This window comes from Hemiscyllium ocellatum, chromosome 8 (genome assembly GCF_020745735.1).
Source record: "Hemiscyllium ocellatum isolate sHemOce1 chromosome 8, sHemOce1.pat.X.cur, whole genome shotgun sequence".
NCBI classification, from domain to species: domain Eukaryota; kingdom Metazoa; phylum Chordata; class Chondrichthyes; order Orectolobiformes; family Hemiscylliidae; genus Hemiscyllium; species Hemiscyllium ocellatum.
This window is the reverse complement of record NC_083408.1, coordinates 69,915,083-69,930,992: the sequence shown is the minus strand read 5'-3', so window position 1 is coordinate 69,930,992 and position 15,910 is coordinate 69,915,083. Positions and strand designations below refer to the sequence as shown.

Here is a 15,910-nt window from a genome sequence, read left to right as displayed (position 1 = left end):
TACAATGTGATTACGGCTCCAAAGATCGAGCTGGTTTCCAGCTCAATTTTCTTCTGCCAAGTAACATGTATTTTCTAGTGTATTCCTCAGAGCTGCTATACACTTGCAACAACTTCTGCTTTTATTAAATATTTCTTCACAGATTCTGGCTGCAAACAATGTTTTCAGACATATCCCCATAAACAAATCAACTTAATTCCTTCCTTCTGAGACATCAATTACAGACATACACATTCCTTAATGATGACATTTATAAACCAGAATTGGATTTTAATTGTGAAGCACAGTCACACTATACCATCAAGCAATGTGGCCAAGATCTACAGCCTTGATTCTATCATCTCACAAGATGATTCTGCTTTTAAAATACTTACAATACAAAGTGGTCTAAATTTAAATTTCAGGCTTTGTGGAATTTTCATATAGTTTGATATTGTTGAAATGTTATAGCTGAAATCAAGAATGAGCTTCACTCACAACAGCACACATGGCTCCAGCTACTCTATGACTACCATTAGCTTATGTTATATAGTGCAATATTAAACTTTGTTAACAGCAATCAACTGGAATACAGAAGGGAAAATAAGTATCATAAAAATTACTCAGCTTTGAGGAAATAAAATCTTTTAGCAAGCCGCATGAAACTTCTTGGGAAGCCAGTTTCTGGGAATAACTTGCGACTTAGCCAGAATGTATCCCAGAATTTACAGGCACCCCTTGCACCCCACCAAAAGCACCCAGATATACATAGTCAACCAAAGCTGCTCTACCCAGTTCCTAATCTTTACCTGGACATAACAGACATCAAGAAAATGAACATTTACTTTGCACAGAGACCTGGGGGATGCTTTGAACATGATGGAGTCAATGTAAGACTTCCTCATCCCCTCGGACCAGCAGTCCATGACACCAGATCATGCCAATCTCATCTAAGGTTGCTGAAATAATTCCGAAAGTTATCAACCACATTAAAGCACCGTCAACTGCCTGAGGAATACTCAGCACTATAGGAAGAATGTTAAGGATTTTCTCCACTCTGCCAGGTTAAGTCCCAGTATCTTCTCCCTGATACCTCAAACATACTCAATTTCTGCTACTGTACCCACCTCCAAACACAACTCCTGCTCTACGACTCACTACTGTTTGTTCTATACACTCACGCCACTGACCCTGCATGCCCTCTCCACTGCAAACAGTAATAGAGTTGATGGCAAATCAAATCTTCTGTAATAACTGCTCCTCCTTCATTCCATGAGGAAAACAGCCCAAAACTTTACAGACAGATGGTCTGCTTGCTGCCATTTAGCTCCTCACCACTTATTCAGAAAGGATCCTGACACCGACCATGTGCTGAAACTCGTGAGCGAAAACTATGTCCCTGAATTGATGGAGAACTGCAGTAATATAATCCGGAGATCTCTGGTTGAAGGAGGCGAATTGCAAAAAAGGCAAGGTAAAGGATTCTCTGAGCATTCAGGAATGCTCAGAGAGAGTTAGCACTGTGGAAGTAAGCAAAGAGCTTGGAGGTTCTGCCTGGTCCAGTCCATGAGCTGGGTGCACAGCACTGGGTCAGCATGTCCTTGTCAGCATGACAATTGATAACTGCGGCACATCAGGTTGCAGAATTAAAGCGCAGAAGCATCTTGTAAATGAAATGGAGGTGCATGCAAGGATTCTCAAAGGCTGGCACATGTCAGACACCAAATTCTGTGGATGTTGGGTACTTGAGGCCCATGCCCACGGAGCATAACTTGAAATGTTGGTGCTCAGTTTCCAACATGCGGTGGGCTGAATCTGCCTCATTTCCTTGTTAAGTTTTCCAGACCAAATTTGTTTGGCAAGATGGAAGAGGTGGTGAGGAGGACTGTTAACGAGTTTAACAAGCAATAATGATTGTCAAATGACAACTCACTGCTGTCCAGTGAGAACCCTGCAAAGCCACTAGTGAAAAGCATGGAGGTGCAAGTTGCACCCGACATGGAGATGTGCCTTGCTGCACTTGCTGTCCAATTCTACCACATATCTTGCCATAGTCCACATCTCTCAGACCCTTATGGGATTCTGCCCTACGAGAACAATTTTCACCTATGATCCAAACAACACAACCAATGTATAAACTTGAAGTTCACTTAGTCAACATATACAAGAAAACTACTTTAACATCATGATGATACTTAGAACTGCTTAAACAAGATGATTAAATTACTGTTTTTAGGACCTTTTTGACTTTTGACCTTAGCTATAATGAGATTTATCCAGAGATAGCAAGTCAAAATAAAGCCCTCTAAATAACTACCAATCAAATAAACACATAATATCATGAATAATCATACTTCTTTCTACTATTAATTAACATTAAACTAACTCGAGAAAGAACCCTTTTACTAAAGTTGCATAATTTTGTGATGTTGTGAAACTTGAAAGGATTCAGAAAAGATTTACAAGGGAGTTGCCAGGGTTGGAGGATTTGAGCTATAGGGAGAGGCTGAATAGGCTAGAGCTGTTTACCCTGAGAGTGTCAGAGGGGGAGGCATGCCCTTATAGAGGTTTATAAAATCATGAGGGGCATGGATAGGATAAATAGACAAAAAGCCTTTTCCTTGGGGGGGGGGGGCGGGGGGGGGAGGGGAGAAAGAGTCCAGAACTAGAGGGCATAGGTTTAGGGTGAGAGGGAAAAGATATAAAACAGACCCAACGGTATGTGTATGGAATGAGCTGCTAGAGGAAGTGGTGAAGGCTACTACAATTGCATCATTTAAAAGGCTTCTGGATAGGTATAGGAATAGGAAGGGTTTGGAGGGATATGGGCCGGATGCTGGCAGGTGGGACTAGATTGGGTTGGGATATCTGGTTGGCATGGACAAGTTAGTCCAAAGGGTCTGTTTCCATACTGTACATCTCTATGACTCTATAATTTTACACGGTTTATTGGGGAGCTAGAGAAAAAAAAAGTGTTGTCTCTGTTTTGCATCCATGCTTCAGAGGCCTGGCTCAAGGGAAGCTGGACATTACACATTTGTAAATTCTTTGAATCAATATATATTTGGACTTTTGAGGAAGACAGAGCATTAAGGACTGTGGTTAGATATTTGTAATTCATTTAACGGATCTGCTATTCTTATGAAAGAAGAGCCCAACTTTGCTCTGGTGATGGCTGCATTCTGTATCCAGATCTACAGTGCAAAGGCCCTTCATTTCATTTCTCATTCTGGCTTCCATGGTGGGATATTTATTCAGCATTTGTGCTAATAAAACAGGGATAAATAAACACTTATAAATTGAGCAAATGCAGGATATAACTCAAAATTTGTAAAGGTTCATCTGCAGTTATCTCAACAAAAGAAAATTGGTTGTCTCACTGCCAGAAGGACGTGGATGCTATAGAGAGCTCACAGAAAAGGTTTACCAGGACATTGCCTGATCTTTAGGGTTTTAGATATGAGGACCGGGTGGATAAATGCAGATTGTTTTCACTGGAAAGACGGAGGCTAGGAGTGACCTGATAGAGATCTATATCTGCTCTCCTGCTCGCCACCACCACCACCCCCCACCTAACCCCCGCCAACCACCACCACCACCAGAATGGAGAAGTTAATCACAGAAGAGCACAGGTTCAAGGTGAAAGGGGAAAAGTTTAGGGGAGAAACATAGGGAAAATGCTTCACACAGAGTGGCAAGTGCCTGGAATGCACTGCCAATGGAGGTAGTGGTCACAGGCCCTTTAGTAATATTTAAGGTTTATCTTGATAGACATGAACAAGAGGAGACCAGAGGGATATAAACTGCACATAAGCAATAAGTAGTGGATCAAATAAAGGAACAGGAATCAGCACAGGCTTGGTGGGCCAAAGGGCCTTTCTTGTGCGTATTGTATTATTGTATTTAAAGATAAAATACAGAAATTTTACTGATGTACTTTTGAACTTTAAAATCTTTAAAATAATTATGCCACAAAAGTTCTCTCATTTATTTAGACCTTTAGCTGGTTCTGCATTGAATTATTTTTAAAATTTCATTCATGGGTAGTGGGCACTGCTGGCTGGTCTTACATTTCTTGCCTGTCCATAATTGCCCTTGAGAAGGTGGGAGTGAACTGCCTAGAATCATTGCAATCCATTCAATTTACAATACTTTAGAAAGGGAGTTCCAGGATATTGAAAGAATCATAGAATCCCTACAATGCAGATAGAGGCCATTCGGACCATTGAGTATGCACAAACCATCTGAAGAGCATTCTTCATAACCCTGCATTTATCATAGCTAGCTCACCTAGCCTACATATCCCTAGACACTATGGAAAATTTGGAATGGTCAATCCACCTAACCTGCACATCATTAAGACTGTGGCAAGAAACCAGAGCACCAGCAGAAATCCATGCAGACATATACAGAACTCCACACAGACAGACACCCAAGTCTGGAACTAGTCCCAAGTCCCTGGGGATATGAGGCAGCAGTGCTAACCATTGAGCCACTGTGCTACCCAAGTCTTAACAGCTATAAGTTACTGCTACATATGCATTAAACGACTTAAACATTTACACTTGAAGATTGCATAGTATCAACGACACTATGTGGAGCTGGGAGCAGAAATAATCCTGCACTGCCGATATTTGCAATCTTCCTGAACTAGAACTTTATAAGAATAGCTTTAAAAAGGTCATTTCCTTTCGGACTTCTCATATAACAACTCTGTGCATGTTTACAAGACACATTCAGTGCCATGTGTTTGCTGAAAGAGTGTCAGGAGAGCAAGTGGTCACCCAGGTAGGAACTCAGAAATAATACACAACGGTGTGGTTCTTCCTGAAGAGGTATTTTTAGTCATCTAAACTTATGAGGACAATAATATAGAATAATGTAGACTAATAAAAAGGACCCAAGAAGCTAATGCATTCTTCTTTCATATTTGCATATTAGAATTGCTATTTTAAAGATGTATTAGTTTGCATTAGCAAGCATAATTCAGATTGCCTGAAAAAAAAATGAATTGGTTCAAGCACAAATTCATGCTTTTCAAAATAAAATTAAGTTAGTTATGCAAGTAATCAGCATTTAATTCCTTTATTTCCTGATTCCCCGCATCTCAAAAGGTTTCCATGTGTGCTCAAACAGTACTGAATAGCCATGTTTATATATCATGATTGTAGCATACATCTAGTATAGTATTGTAGACTGATGCAATTCATCAATAGATAGGAAGTTGGCAATAAATTCTAGAACATATCTTACAATCAGACTGGAGGTCAAAAATTCATTGTTTTGCCCCCAACTGCTGATCTTTTTTGTATACAGCACACTTTTACAGACCTGATCCTGGAGTAATTAAAGGTCCTTCCAACTCTAGTGTCTCATCTTCACCTTGGTCTTTTTCTTCAGTTTTTCGCTTTTTCTTCTTTGTTGGATCTTTAGGTTTTCTCAAGAGAGAGAGTTCTTCAGGATGTCTTATATCTGTTAGAATAGAAAAGTAATATACAAGATAATTGGGAGTGGTTAAGACATTAAGTAAATCAGTGACAAAAAATGCTCATTATAATAAAAACTCAAAATGAAGTTTGTAGAGCAAAGTATAAAAATCTGAGCAACAAGCCATAAGAATTTCATGATGATGCCAAATCTGTTTAGCATTTCTCAACACATTTAAAGGTTTAGTAATAATTGAATCTTTCCCAAGTGACCAGTAAAATGGAAATATCAATGAAAGAACAACACTGTAATCATAAGACCCGAATTTGAATCCAGTCCCAACCAAGAGATAGGCATAATCTTTAAGATGTGCTCAATGAGCTCATATACACAGATTCAGTTCAGTTCTTAGTAGTTAAAAAACAAATTAAACCATAGAGTATACTTAAAGAAATCAATGTAATTTGAACAGAAAATCTGTAAAATTATAACATTCCAGGTATGCAAGCAAAATGCTTTGGGATTAGATAAAATCCAAATATAGGAAGTAATGCAGAGGACTTAAAATCTGTAGCTGTCATGACAAAACAAAACTCACAGCAAAAACAGAGAGATAATGACAAGTTTGATTGAAATATAAACATAAAACATGAAATTAATACAATGCATGCTCTGAATAGCTTATTATTAAAAATGAATAAGATGTCAATTCAGAGCATTGTTATTGATGAAGTCTGGTTTTAGTTAAGGACAAAAACACATGTTTGAGGAAATTAAAAATAATTCAATCAGGGTCCCAGGTTTGCTGACCAATCTATGCTAAGCTAGCTGTTTTGTCAGAATACAGCAGAGCAAGGCAATGGGTTAGTGATGACTTGCCCAACGAGAAACCTAGAGGGTGGCACAGTGGTTCCCACTGCTGCCTCACAGTCCCAGGGATTAATCCCATCTTGACTGACTGCGTGTGGAGTTTGCACATTCTTCCTGTATCTGCGTGGGTTTCCGCTAGATGGTCTAGTTTCCTCTCACAGCATGGATTAGCCATCTTAAACTGTCCCATTGTGACTAGGAATGTGCATGTTAGGTAGATTAGCCATAGTTAATGCAGGGTTATGGGAATAGAATCGGGGCCGGGGCTGGGTCTGAATGGGAAGCTCTCTGGAGGGTCGGTGCGGATTTGATACACCCAATGGCCTCTTCCCACACTGTAGGATTCTACGATTCAAAGACCAACGGTAATGGTCTGGGGATCTGGGTTAGAAATCCACCATATCAGATAGTGTAAACTGAACTTTAGACTTTTAATCCCAGATTTCTCTTATGTCATCCAAGAAAAATGTTGATTGTTGTAATAACCCATCTGTTAATTATTGTTCTGGAGGGAAGAAAATGTCTTGACCTGGTCTGGCCTACATGCGATTCCAAACCCACAGCAATATGGGTTGACTGTCACTTCCCCTCTGAAATGGCCTAGTAATCCATTCAGTTGCACAACTGCTATGAAGTCTAAAAGGTATCAATCTTGGCATCAGAAACAACAATGTCAAACTCAGACATATTGACACTGTAAAGTCCCCCGAATAACATCTGGAGGTAGTGCCAAAACTCAGTATTGCTACACAGGCTAATTAAGTTACACCCTGATAGGTACAATTCAGGCAAGACCACCGACACATGTCTTCTCAGTTCTGATTGGGAACAGTTTCAAGCTGATTAGCCGCTCTTAAATGGTGAATGCTGAGTTAATTCAAGATAAAAGATGATGACAGGCCAGTAAACCAGGCAGTGGATCACAACTTGAGCAGTGAAGAAAGAAAATCCAATATCTGGGTTGGAAATCAAATGAAATAGGCATATGCAGCAGAACATGAGTTGCAAAAAAACTTTTCATGGAGGTGGAGGCCCTCTTAAAAATGTATAATATTTGTTAAACAAAATAGCCAAGACCTGCAGACTCTGGAAAATCTAAAATCAGAAATTGCTGGAGAAACTCAACAGGTTTTGGCAGCATCTGTAGAGAGAAAGCCAAATTAATGTTTCAGTTTTAGCTTCAGTGACCCTTCTTCAGAGTTCTGATAAATTTCTGCAGCAATTTCTGGTTTTGGTACAATATTAGGTGTTCTCAGAAATGATTGAAATTTTGCAAGACATTTCGATACAATACTGAAAGATTCCTTGGCTGCTGTAAACTTAGAGAAGATCACAAATGGTTACAGTAGACTATGTTAACACGGCTATGATTAACACAGCAATGACACATCTCCCAAAAAGAAATCCACACTTGCAAAGCTTCAAATTTCAGCAAAACTATTTTGGAAACCTTGAGCAGTGCCATCAAGTCTTCAAAAGTATACAAAAGTAAGCAAAAGGTTTTGAAAGCAGGTATTCAGGGTCAGATATTTGCAGAGTTTGGAAAAGTGTGCATACCTTTAAAAGTAAAGTAACAGATGGAACCTGGATTCAGCTGTCCCATTGCACATTTCTCTCAGATTCTTTTTTGCAAATGAGGAATGAGATTGGGGCAAGATTCACACGAAAAGGAAAGCTTAACCCAGCAGGGCAATTTAAACTTCGATCCAGGTTCAAATAAACCTTACTTTGACCATTTCAAGGGCTTCAACCTCTAATGTGGATCATGAATTGAAGGAATAGACATAAAATGCTCTTGGAAGGGCCTGAAGATCTTCTGAAATCCCTGCTCTGTAAAACTTTCAAACAAACACCAAAGAAATGCTGCAGCTATCTGTCACAAAGTCTCTTAAAAAAAAATACTCTGCTGGGAGCTTTGAATGAAGAGTTATTGTTGGAGAAATTTGCCCAATGGGTTACATATCACAAAACACAGCTCAATGTGAAATTGACAAATAGTTTATTGCAAGCAATAATCGCTGGACAAGAAGTTAACTAGGCTGACACAGAACTGACAGTCTGCACCAGTAGATGAGATTTCTCCTCCCAGAACTAAGGATGAGGCTAGTTTTATAGTAAGGCTGCACAATGACACTGATTAAGAAATGGGAAACTACAATGTTTCTGGAAATGGAGCAATTTAGTTGCAAGGATGCTAATTGGAAAACAGTGTATCGAATGAATGTCATGTTCCTTCACACAATGCAACGTCCTGACAGTATCATGGTTCCATTCATCTTCAGAGATAGGTATTAAAGTCTCTTCTAAAGTGGTGAGGTGCTTCCATTGTCCTGTTCATGGACCATGTCTTTGCTGGTGCCTGTCTGTCCTGCTCTTTGTGTGGCTTTGGTATTGCTGGGTTGTGAAACTGCCCTTAGGGCTTTGACATATCTGTGGTGCTCGGTCATGTCCATGGGAGCTTACAGTGTATTCCTCTTGTCTGCGTGCTGTCTGATCCAGCTTGTGAGCTGCTTGGGAATTCTGGGTGTTCTGGTACAGTTTGGCCAATTTTGCTTTTACGGGCCTATCGTGGGTTAGCAAATCTTTTCCCACACATATCATCATTCACGAGATGGGGCATCAACTGGCTAGGCCAGCTTTATTGCCTACCCCTAAATGCTCTTGAAGTAGTAGTAGTTAACTACTATCTTGAATAGCTGCAGTTCCTCGGATGTAGGTATACTCACAATGCTGTTCTGAAGGATGTTCCAGGATTTTGATTGCATAACAAATGAAAACCTCAAGTTAGTTTTGGCTATGGAACAATTAAGATCAAATGAAATAGTTTCAATTTCAGAATAACCCCTTCCTAACCAATCATTTTCCCTCCATCTATTCTTTTTGAGTGATCTTATATTTTGTGCACCTACTAGTATCCTAGGATTAAGTGACAAAACCATACAAACATAATGCAGGACATTTGTGCATATTTCTACACTTTGTAGATGCTTTCTCCTTCATCCATTCACCTAATCCATTCGGCAGAATGAATTATTGTTGAGGCACACATCCAAAGGCTGAACTATAAAACATTACACTCCTCTGGTATAATACAATGTGAGTGAGTATTATTTCTTTGCATATGCTTTCTCTATGCCAGTGGTTATACAGGACATAAACATGTCCCACACTGATGAACTGTGACCTCTACACTACTCATCAGGATGCCTATGCTGTACCTTATCTATTCCTAACTTCATTCTACCTTCATCCAAACAAATGTCCCGGACTGACACAAAATCCTGTTCATAAAATTGATTTTCAGCATAATTTTACACAAAATTGATTGAGTTTTTAAATTTCATTCCCTCCACTATGCTGGTCAAAACCACTGAATCTAGTCTTCATGTTATGTGGTTTTCACAAGAACAATCGAACCTTTTCACTGCACACTATTGTTTGGCAGCCGGGTCTATCATAATTCATGACCATTTCATTCATATTGCTGATTTGACATAACAGATTTTCATTTTTTCTACCCACGTCTGAAGTTGAATCGCTGAAGACAGAATTTTAGCATCAAGGTAATTCTTGCAGTCTCAGAGCAATCTTGTCTTCTGCTGCAATAATAGATACAGGTAGTTCTCCTATAGCACTGTAGTTCCGCTCCAGTTAAACCTTGCTTAATAGAAAATCGCTCAATAGAAATAATGGGACTATGAAAAAATAGGGTTGGGGCAGACCAGCAAAAAAAAACTCAATCGCTCAAAAATCACTCAAAAGCGTAACATTATAACTCATTTAGTTTAAGAGGCGGTCATTAGTTTAATTTTTGAGATGAAGCTGCTCAATGTATAGTACCTCTCATGCTCTGACAGCAACTGGCATCAATACATGTGCAGAACGATGTGTGCAAAATGATCGCCTCTGGAATCACGCTATAGCACAGCCTGAATGAAGGTTTAAATAATATTTATTAACAAAAGTAAAAGTAAATTTAACACATCACATTGAAAAAAATATTGTTAATGCAGGGATAGAGGTAATCATCAGCACCACTTTCAGGTGCAGTTGTGGTCGCAGAAGTGGATGGCTGTGGTTCATTGTCTTCTGACTGTTTCTTGTGGGTTGGTTTAAAAGAAAGACATCCAGCATTTGCTGCTTTGCCCTTTTCCTTCTGCCTTAAAGAAGCTGTTCATAGGGTCCCAGATGATATCCTATTGAATGAACGATTATCCTTCTGTACTCTGCATTGTAATCATTGTCCTCCAAGAGCTGCAGCTGCCTTTCAATTTCCCTCAGGAGAGAAGACAAAAGGGACAAGTGGAAAGCTGTTCTGGTGTTGCATCCTAGACTTCATCTTTTCCACCTATCTCCACTTCCCCCTCAAGAATATTCTTGTCTCAGAGAAAGAGTAATGAGCATTCATTAGTTTAATTTTTGAGATGAAAGTGCTCAATGTATAGTACCTCTCATGCTCTGATGGCAGTTGACATCGGCACATACACAGAACAAAGCGCACAAAACGACTGCTCCTGGAATCAAGCTACTGTGAAAAGAGGTAACTGTTCTTGAAAATACCATTTCCTAATTCTTCAGCGATGTTACAGCCAAATTTCACTGCCGGAACTAGTTTTATACGAGAACTACCTGTATTTTCTTTCCATAAAGTAGCTACACTAACCAGCTGTTGCTCTGCAATATTTGCTGGACTTTGGATTGGATTTGAACAACTTACATTCATTGCTGTTCACGCAATAATTAAGCTAATGGAAAGATTTCAGAACACAAAATTTTATTTTGTAATAAAATGATTCTGAAGATTAGTGGTCAGTCCCTGTACAAAATGAGGTACTTGGTCTTGGACAGCTCCGATGGAGTGGATTGTTTCAAGTTCCATTTTCGCACCCGATATTCATTTAATTCCCTCACTGCAGCATACCACTATATCAGCAAATATTATAGTTACTTAACGTTTCAAACGAATATCATACTTCATTCATTTTCATTGGAAGACTTATTTTCCCTTGTCACTCACCATGTAGAGTCTACTCTTTGTCATAAAACCATGAGTCTTCTGAAGTCAGCCTATGTTGTTCCCCAATTCCTTACACCCAGTTACACCTGGGATTGTGTACACAGTTTTGGACTCCTTATCCAGGGCAGGATATTCTAGATAAGAAGGGCATGCACTCGATGGTTTACCAAACTGATTTTTGCGATGATAGGATTGGTGTGGGCCATATTCATTGGCGTGTTAGCGCGCAGTCGGTGTCTCTGAAATTCTAACTGGACTTGACCGGATCAACACAAAGGATTGTCTCAATGACTGGAGAATCCAGAACTGAGTGTCTAAGGATATGGACTAAGCCATTTTGGATTGAGGGGAGGAGAAATGTCTTCACCCAGAGTACTAAAGCCTATAGAATTGTCTGCCAAAGCAACTAATTTGGCCAAGGTGTTGAATGTTTTCAAGAAAATGTTAAGATGTAGCTCTTAGGGGTAAAGGGATTGAAGGGTATGGGGAAAAACGATCAGGTACTTAGCTGGATCATCAGTCATAGTGAATGGTAGAACAGGCTCCAAGAGCCAAATGGCTTGCTCCTGCTTTCATTTTCTTGTTTCTATTGTCAACTCCAGTTATGAAATACATGCAAAGTACTGAAGTCAGGAGAATGGTAACAGCTTATAATTAATTACATTAAAAACCTTTCAAACAATTAAGTTAAGGTATTTCACAGAAGGCCTATCAAGTACAATTTGATCATGAATCTCATAAGTGAAAAATTCAGGAGGAAGCTCTAGCATTAAACTTAGATTCATAGTAGAATGGAGAAACAAAATTAGGAGGAGGAAACAGTGAAAGGAAAGGTGTATAGATAGTTGATGTTAAAAATGCCCAATCAGGGCATTACACAAGTGATTCTGAACAATATTTAATTGGGTCACAAAGTTTTAAAAATCCAGTTTTTTTCTAACACTGCACTTCAGAAAAAGGTATTCTGGGTTTTATTCTTGCCGAAAGATTGCCACCTTGCTTCAACTTTAGGAGGAGGCTGACAGAGAAACAATATTAAAATATGGAAATCATTAACATAAACAGCCATCAAGCCAATCACAATATTTAAGAGGTCATTAGACTGATATTTCAGAAGAGGTTGATAAAAAAGGATAGAGAAAAAGCTATGAAATGCAATTAGATAGCTCTGGTGTTGGCAAGGTTGCCAAATCTGTTTGTGTGCAGATTTGATCATGTGATATTTGATTATGAACTTTAAGTTGGATCTATTTTGGTAGCATTCACAAGCATGTCCATTAAATAATGATTGATTAAAATGATAGCAAATTCACGTGATTATATTTCAATGTTAACCAGAAGTCCAATTAAAAAAACCTTCAAGAAAGCTAAATCACAGATATTGGACTTTAATTTGACCATGTAGGCAGCCTCAACTCTCCCGAAATGTAATTTTTAAAAGTGCACCACTGTACTTCAGAAATTTGTTGAGAGATGCAGAATGCGCAACGTTAGCGATCACACATGATTAACAAAGTGACCAGTGTTGGATTATTTTCCTCCTCCGTATTTCTAATGAACAAGTTACTCGTGACTTGCAGTATGTTTTCTTTTCACAGCAAAATGAAGGTTAAGTTCCTGCTAAGTCTGATACTATATAATCCCACAGGCAATAGCGCTTTTGGTTTTAACACATCATTGTAAAAAACTAGGGCTGATTCTTACATTTTTTTCATTGCCAGTTCTGTCAGGTTTTATAGAAGTGTCCCTCAATAAGACCTATGAGTACTTACCATATTTTACTAACCACCAACCCTGCCCCATGGAGCACTCTTCACCAGATTCTAGACCCTTTCCACTACCCACCATTCCTGGAAGAACCTGCCACTTCCTGGATAACCTACAAAAGACCAGCATTGCTGTTGTCTCCACCATCTTGAAAATGCTGCAGTATACCCAAATAAGCACTGGCACTCCAAAACATACTTACTCAGTGAAGTTATCAGAACTTGACAGCCTGTTCCAAGATCACCATTCAGGTCAGTGCCAGTTCCACAGTCTGAAGGAACAGCCAACAGTGCTAAAAGAAATTCCAGAATCTTTTCCATTCTATTAGGGTAAATGCCTCTAACTCTCCTTTCCCTGCTACTGTCTAGATTAGAGTGGTGCTGGAAAAGCACAGCTGGTCAGGTAGTATCCGTGGAACAGGAAAATCAGCATTTCAGGCAAAACCCCTTTATCAGGAATGAGGCAGGGAGCCTGCGGGGTGCAGAGATAAATGGGAGGGGGTGGGGCTGGGGAGAAGGTAGCTAAGAGTACAATGGGTGGATGGAGGCGGAGATGAAGGTGATAGGTCGGAGAGGAGGGTGGAGCGGATAGATGGGAAGGACGATTGGGAGGTAGGGCAGGTCATGAACATGGTGTTGAACTAGCAGATTGGAACTGGGCTAAGAGTAGTGGGGAGGGGGGGTGGGATGGAAATGAGGAAACTGGTGAAGTCCACATTGATGCCCTGGTGTTGAAGTGTTCCGAGGCAGAAGATGAGGCATTCTTTCTCCAGGCTTTGGGATGTGAGGGAGAGGCGGTGGTGACGGCCTCGGACCTGCAGAGTGTGAGGGGAAGTTGAAATGTTTGGCCACGGGGTTGATTGGTGTGGGTGCTCCAGAGAGTTTCCGAAAGTACTCTGCAAGGCAGCATCCAGTCTCCCCAATGTAAAGGAGACCGCATCGGGAGCAACGGATACAATAAATGACATTGATGGATGTGCAGGTGAAACTTTGATGGATGTGAAGACTCCTTTGGGGCCTTGGATTGAGGTGAGGGGGGAGGTGTGGGTGCAGGTGGCAGGGGAAAGTGCCAGGAGGGGAGGGTGGGTTGTATCTAGCTCCCATCAAGGCTCATGCTCTGCCATTCTCTGTACTAAACGCAAAATCTTCCCTTGCTTCCACTGTCCCTATTTCAGCCCCCATAACACTAACCCTGCACTGCTTTTCATTCACCTAGGACGCTTTCCTAACTTTTGCACACATGCACCAACAGCTACGCTAGCCACTTCACCTCACTGAATCCCTTCTTTTCTCCTATTATAGGAGAAAGCACTCTATAATAGGGCAGAAAGAGCCACGATAGCTGAAGGGATAGGGTTAGAGCAGAAGGGTACCTGACACTAGGCCAAATGTGAGAGGATTTCTAGCCTTTGCAGAAGACTAGGTCCACTCCTGTGGAAATGTGACACCTGTACCCAACAACTGAGTAAGTATCACTCTTCATTGCACTGCAACTTTCACATTAACCGTACTGTCAGTGTCATGCAATACACACCACTTGTAACCATTGGCTATGGTGCCTTCTCTCTTGTACCACGCATATGCCAGAGGGATGGCCATGGTCCCAGCAAAGAAAGGGACTGGTCCCCCACGAGCGATTTCCTTGACCTCAGAGGAAGAGAATTCACAGAGAGGGAGCACTATCAGGGCTGGCTCCTGAAGCTTCCAACAGGTTAGATACTGATACCTTAGTGGGAACAATCAGGTTGTGAATGCTTGACAGCCCAAGCTGATGAGTACCTCACTGCGACAGCTCCACAGCTGGCTTATGAAGACTCACTAGGCTGCTGGCACTCAGGACTGCTACAGCCCAGGACCTGCACTGCCTCAGAAGGGATGATCCATGGAATCAGCAATCAGGGACTTCATCCAAATGAACAGGAGCAGCAGATAGGGAAGTGGGAGGCAATGTGTCTCATAGCCCAAAGGATGCAGGGCCACAGCTATGCTATGGGGACCCAGCTGTGATTGCCTGGCTGCCCCCACAGACAGGTTAGCAGTTGCCATGGAGAGCCAGGCTCAATGTCTGCTGGATTTGTGCGGAGATCTGCACTCTTATCACCTCAGCCATTGGCCCTCAGGACTGAAGGTATGACAATGGAGCTATGGCAAACCTCAAGCAATTCCAGCTGCCCCTTCATCACAAGGGGACAAAGTACACTGCCATAGAATAAGATACAAACTCCCTTGAGTGAGGACCACCGACCAACTTGGTTGTGTAACTGCGCTAATATGCAAAGCTATGAGCATGATTGTAGACATCACGAAGACAGCAAGTGTGCAGGCCAGAGATGCAGCAATGTCAAATCACCATTAGCTTGATGCCGGTCCCTGACTGTACTGTCCTTGCAGAAGCCTTTCGGTGCTACTTATTGGTACATCCTGAAATGCAGGTCTCTACTTGAGACTTTATAAAGCTCTGGTTAGGCCCCATTTGGAGTACTGTGTCCAGTTTTGGTCCCCACACCTCAGGAAGGACATACTGGCACTGGAACGTGTCCAGTGGAGATTCACACAGATGATCCCTGGAATGGTTGGTCTAACATATGAGGAATGGCTGAGGATCCTGGGATTATATTCACTGGAGTTTAGAAGATTAAGGGCAGACTTAATAGAAACTTACAAGATAATACATGGCTTGGAAAGGGTGGACGCTAGGAAATTTTTCCGTTAGGCGAGGAGACTAGGACCCGTGGACACAGCCTTAAAATTAGAGGGGGTCAATTCAGAACAGAAATGCGGAGACATTTCTTCAACCAGAGAGTGGTGGGCCTGTGGAATTCATTGCCGCAGAGTGCAGTGGAGGCCGGGA

General features: G+C 41.0%; 1 protein-coding gene across 6 annotated transcripts in view; it reads right to left on the bottom strand.

Annotated features, from left to right (window-relative positions):
- The window catches only part of fermt2 (FERM domain containing kindlin 2), a 149,995-nt gene that overhangs the window by 71,072 nt on the left and 63,013 nt on the right, over positions 1-15,910 (bottom strand). For all 6 annotated transcript variants that reach the window (XM_060829157.1, XM_060829155.1, XM_060829158.1 and 3 more), the window contains exon 4: positions 5,311-5,451. In XM_060829157.1, the coding sequence (XP_060685140.1) occupies positions 5,311-5,451 (141 nt within the window). The remainder of the gene's footprint in view (positions 1-5,310; positions 5,452-15,910) is intronic.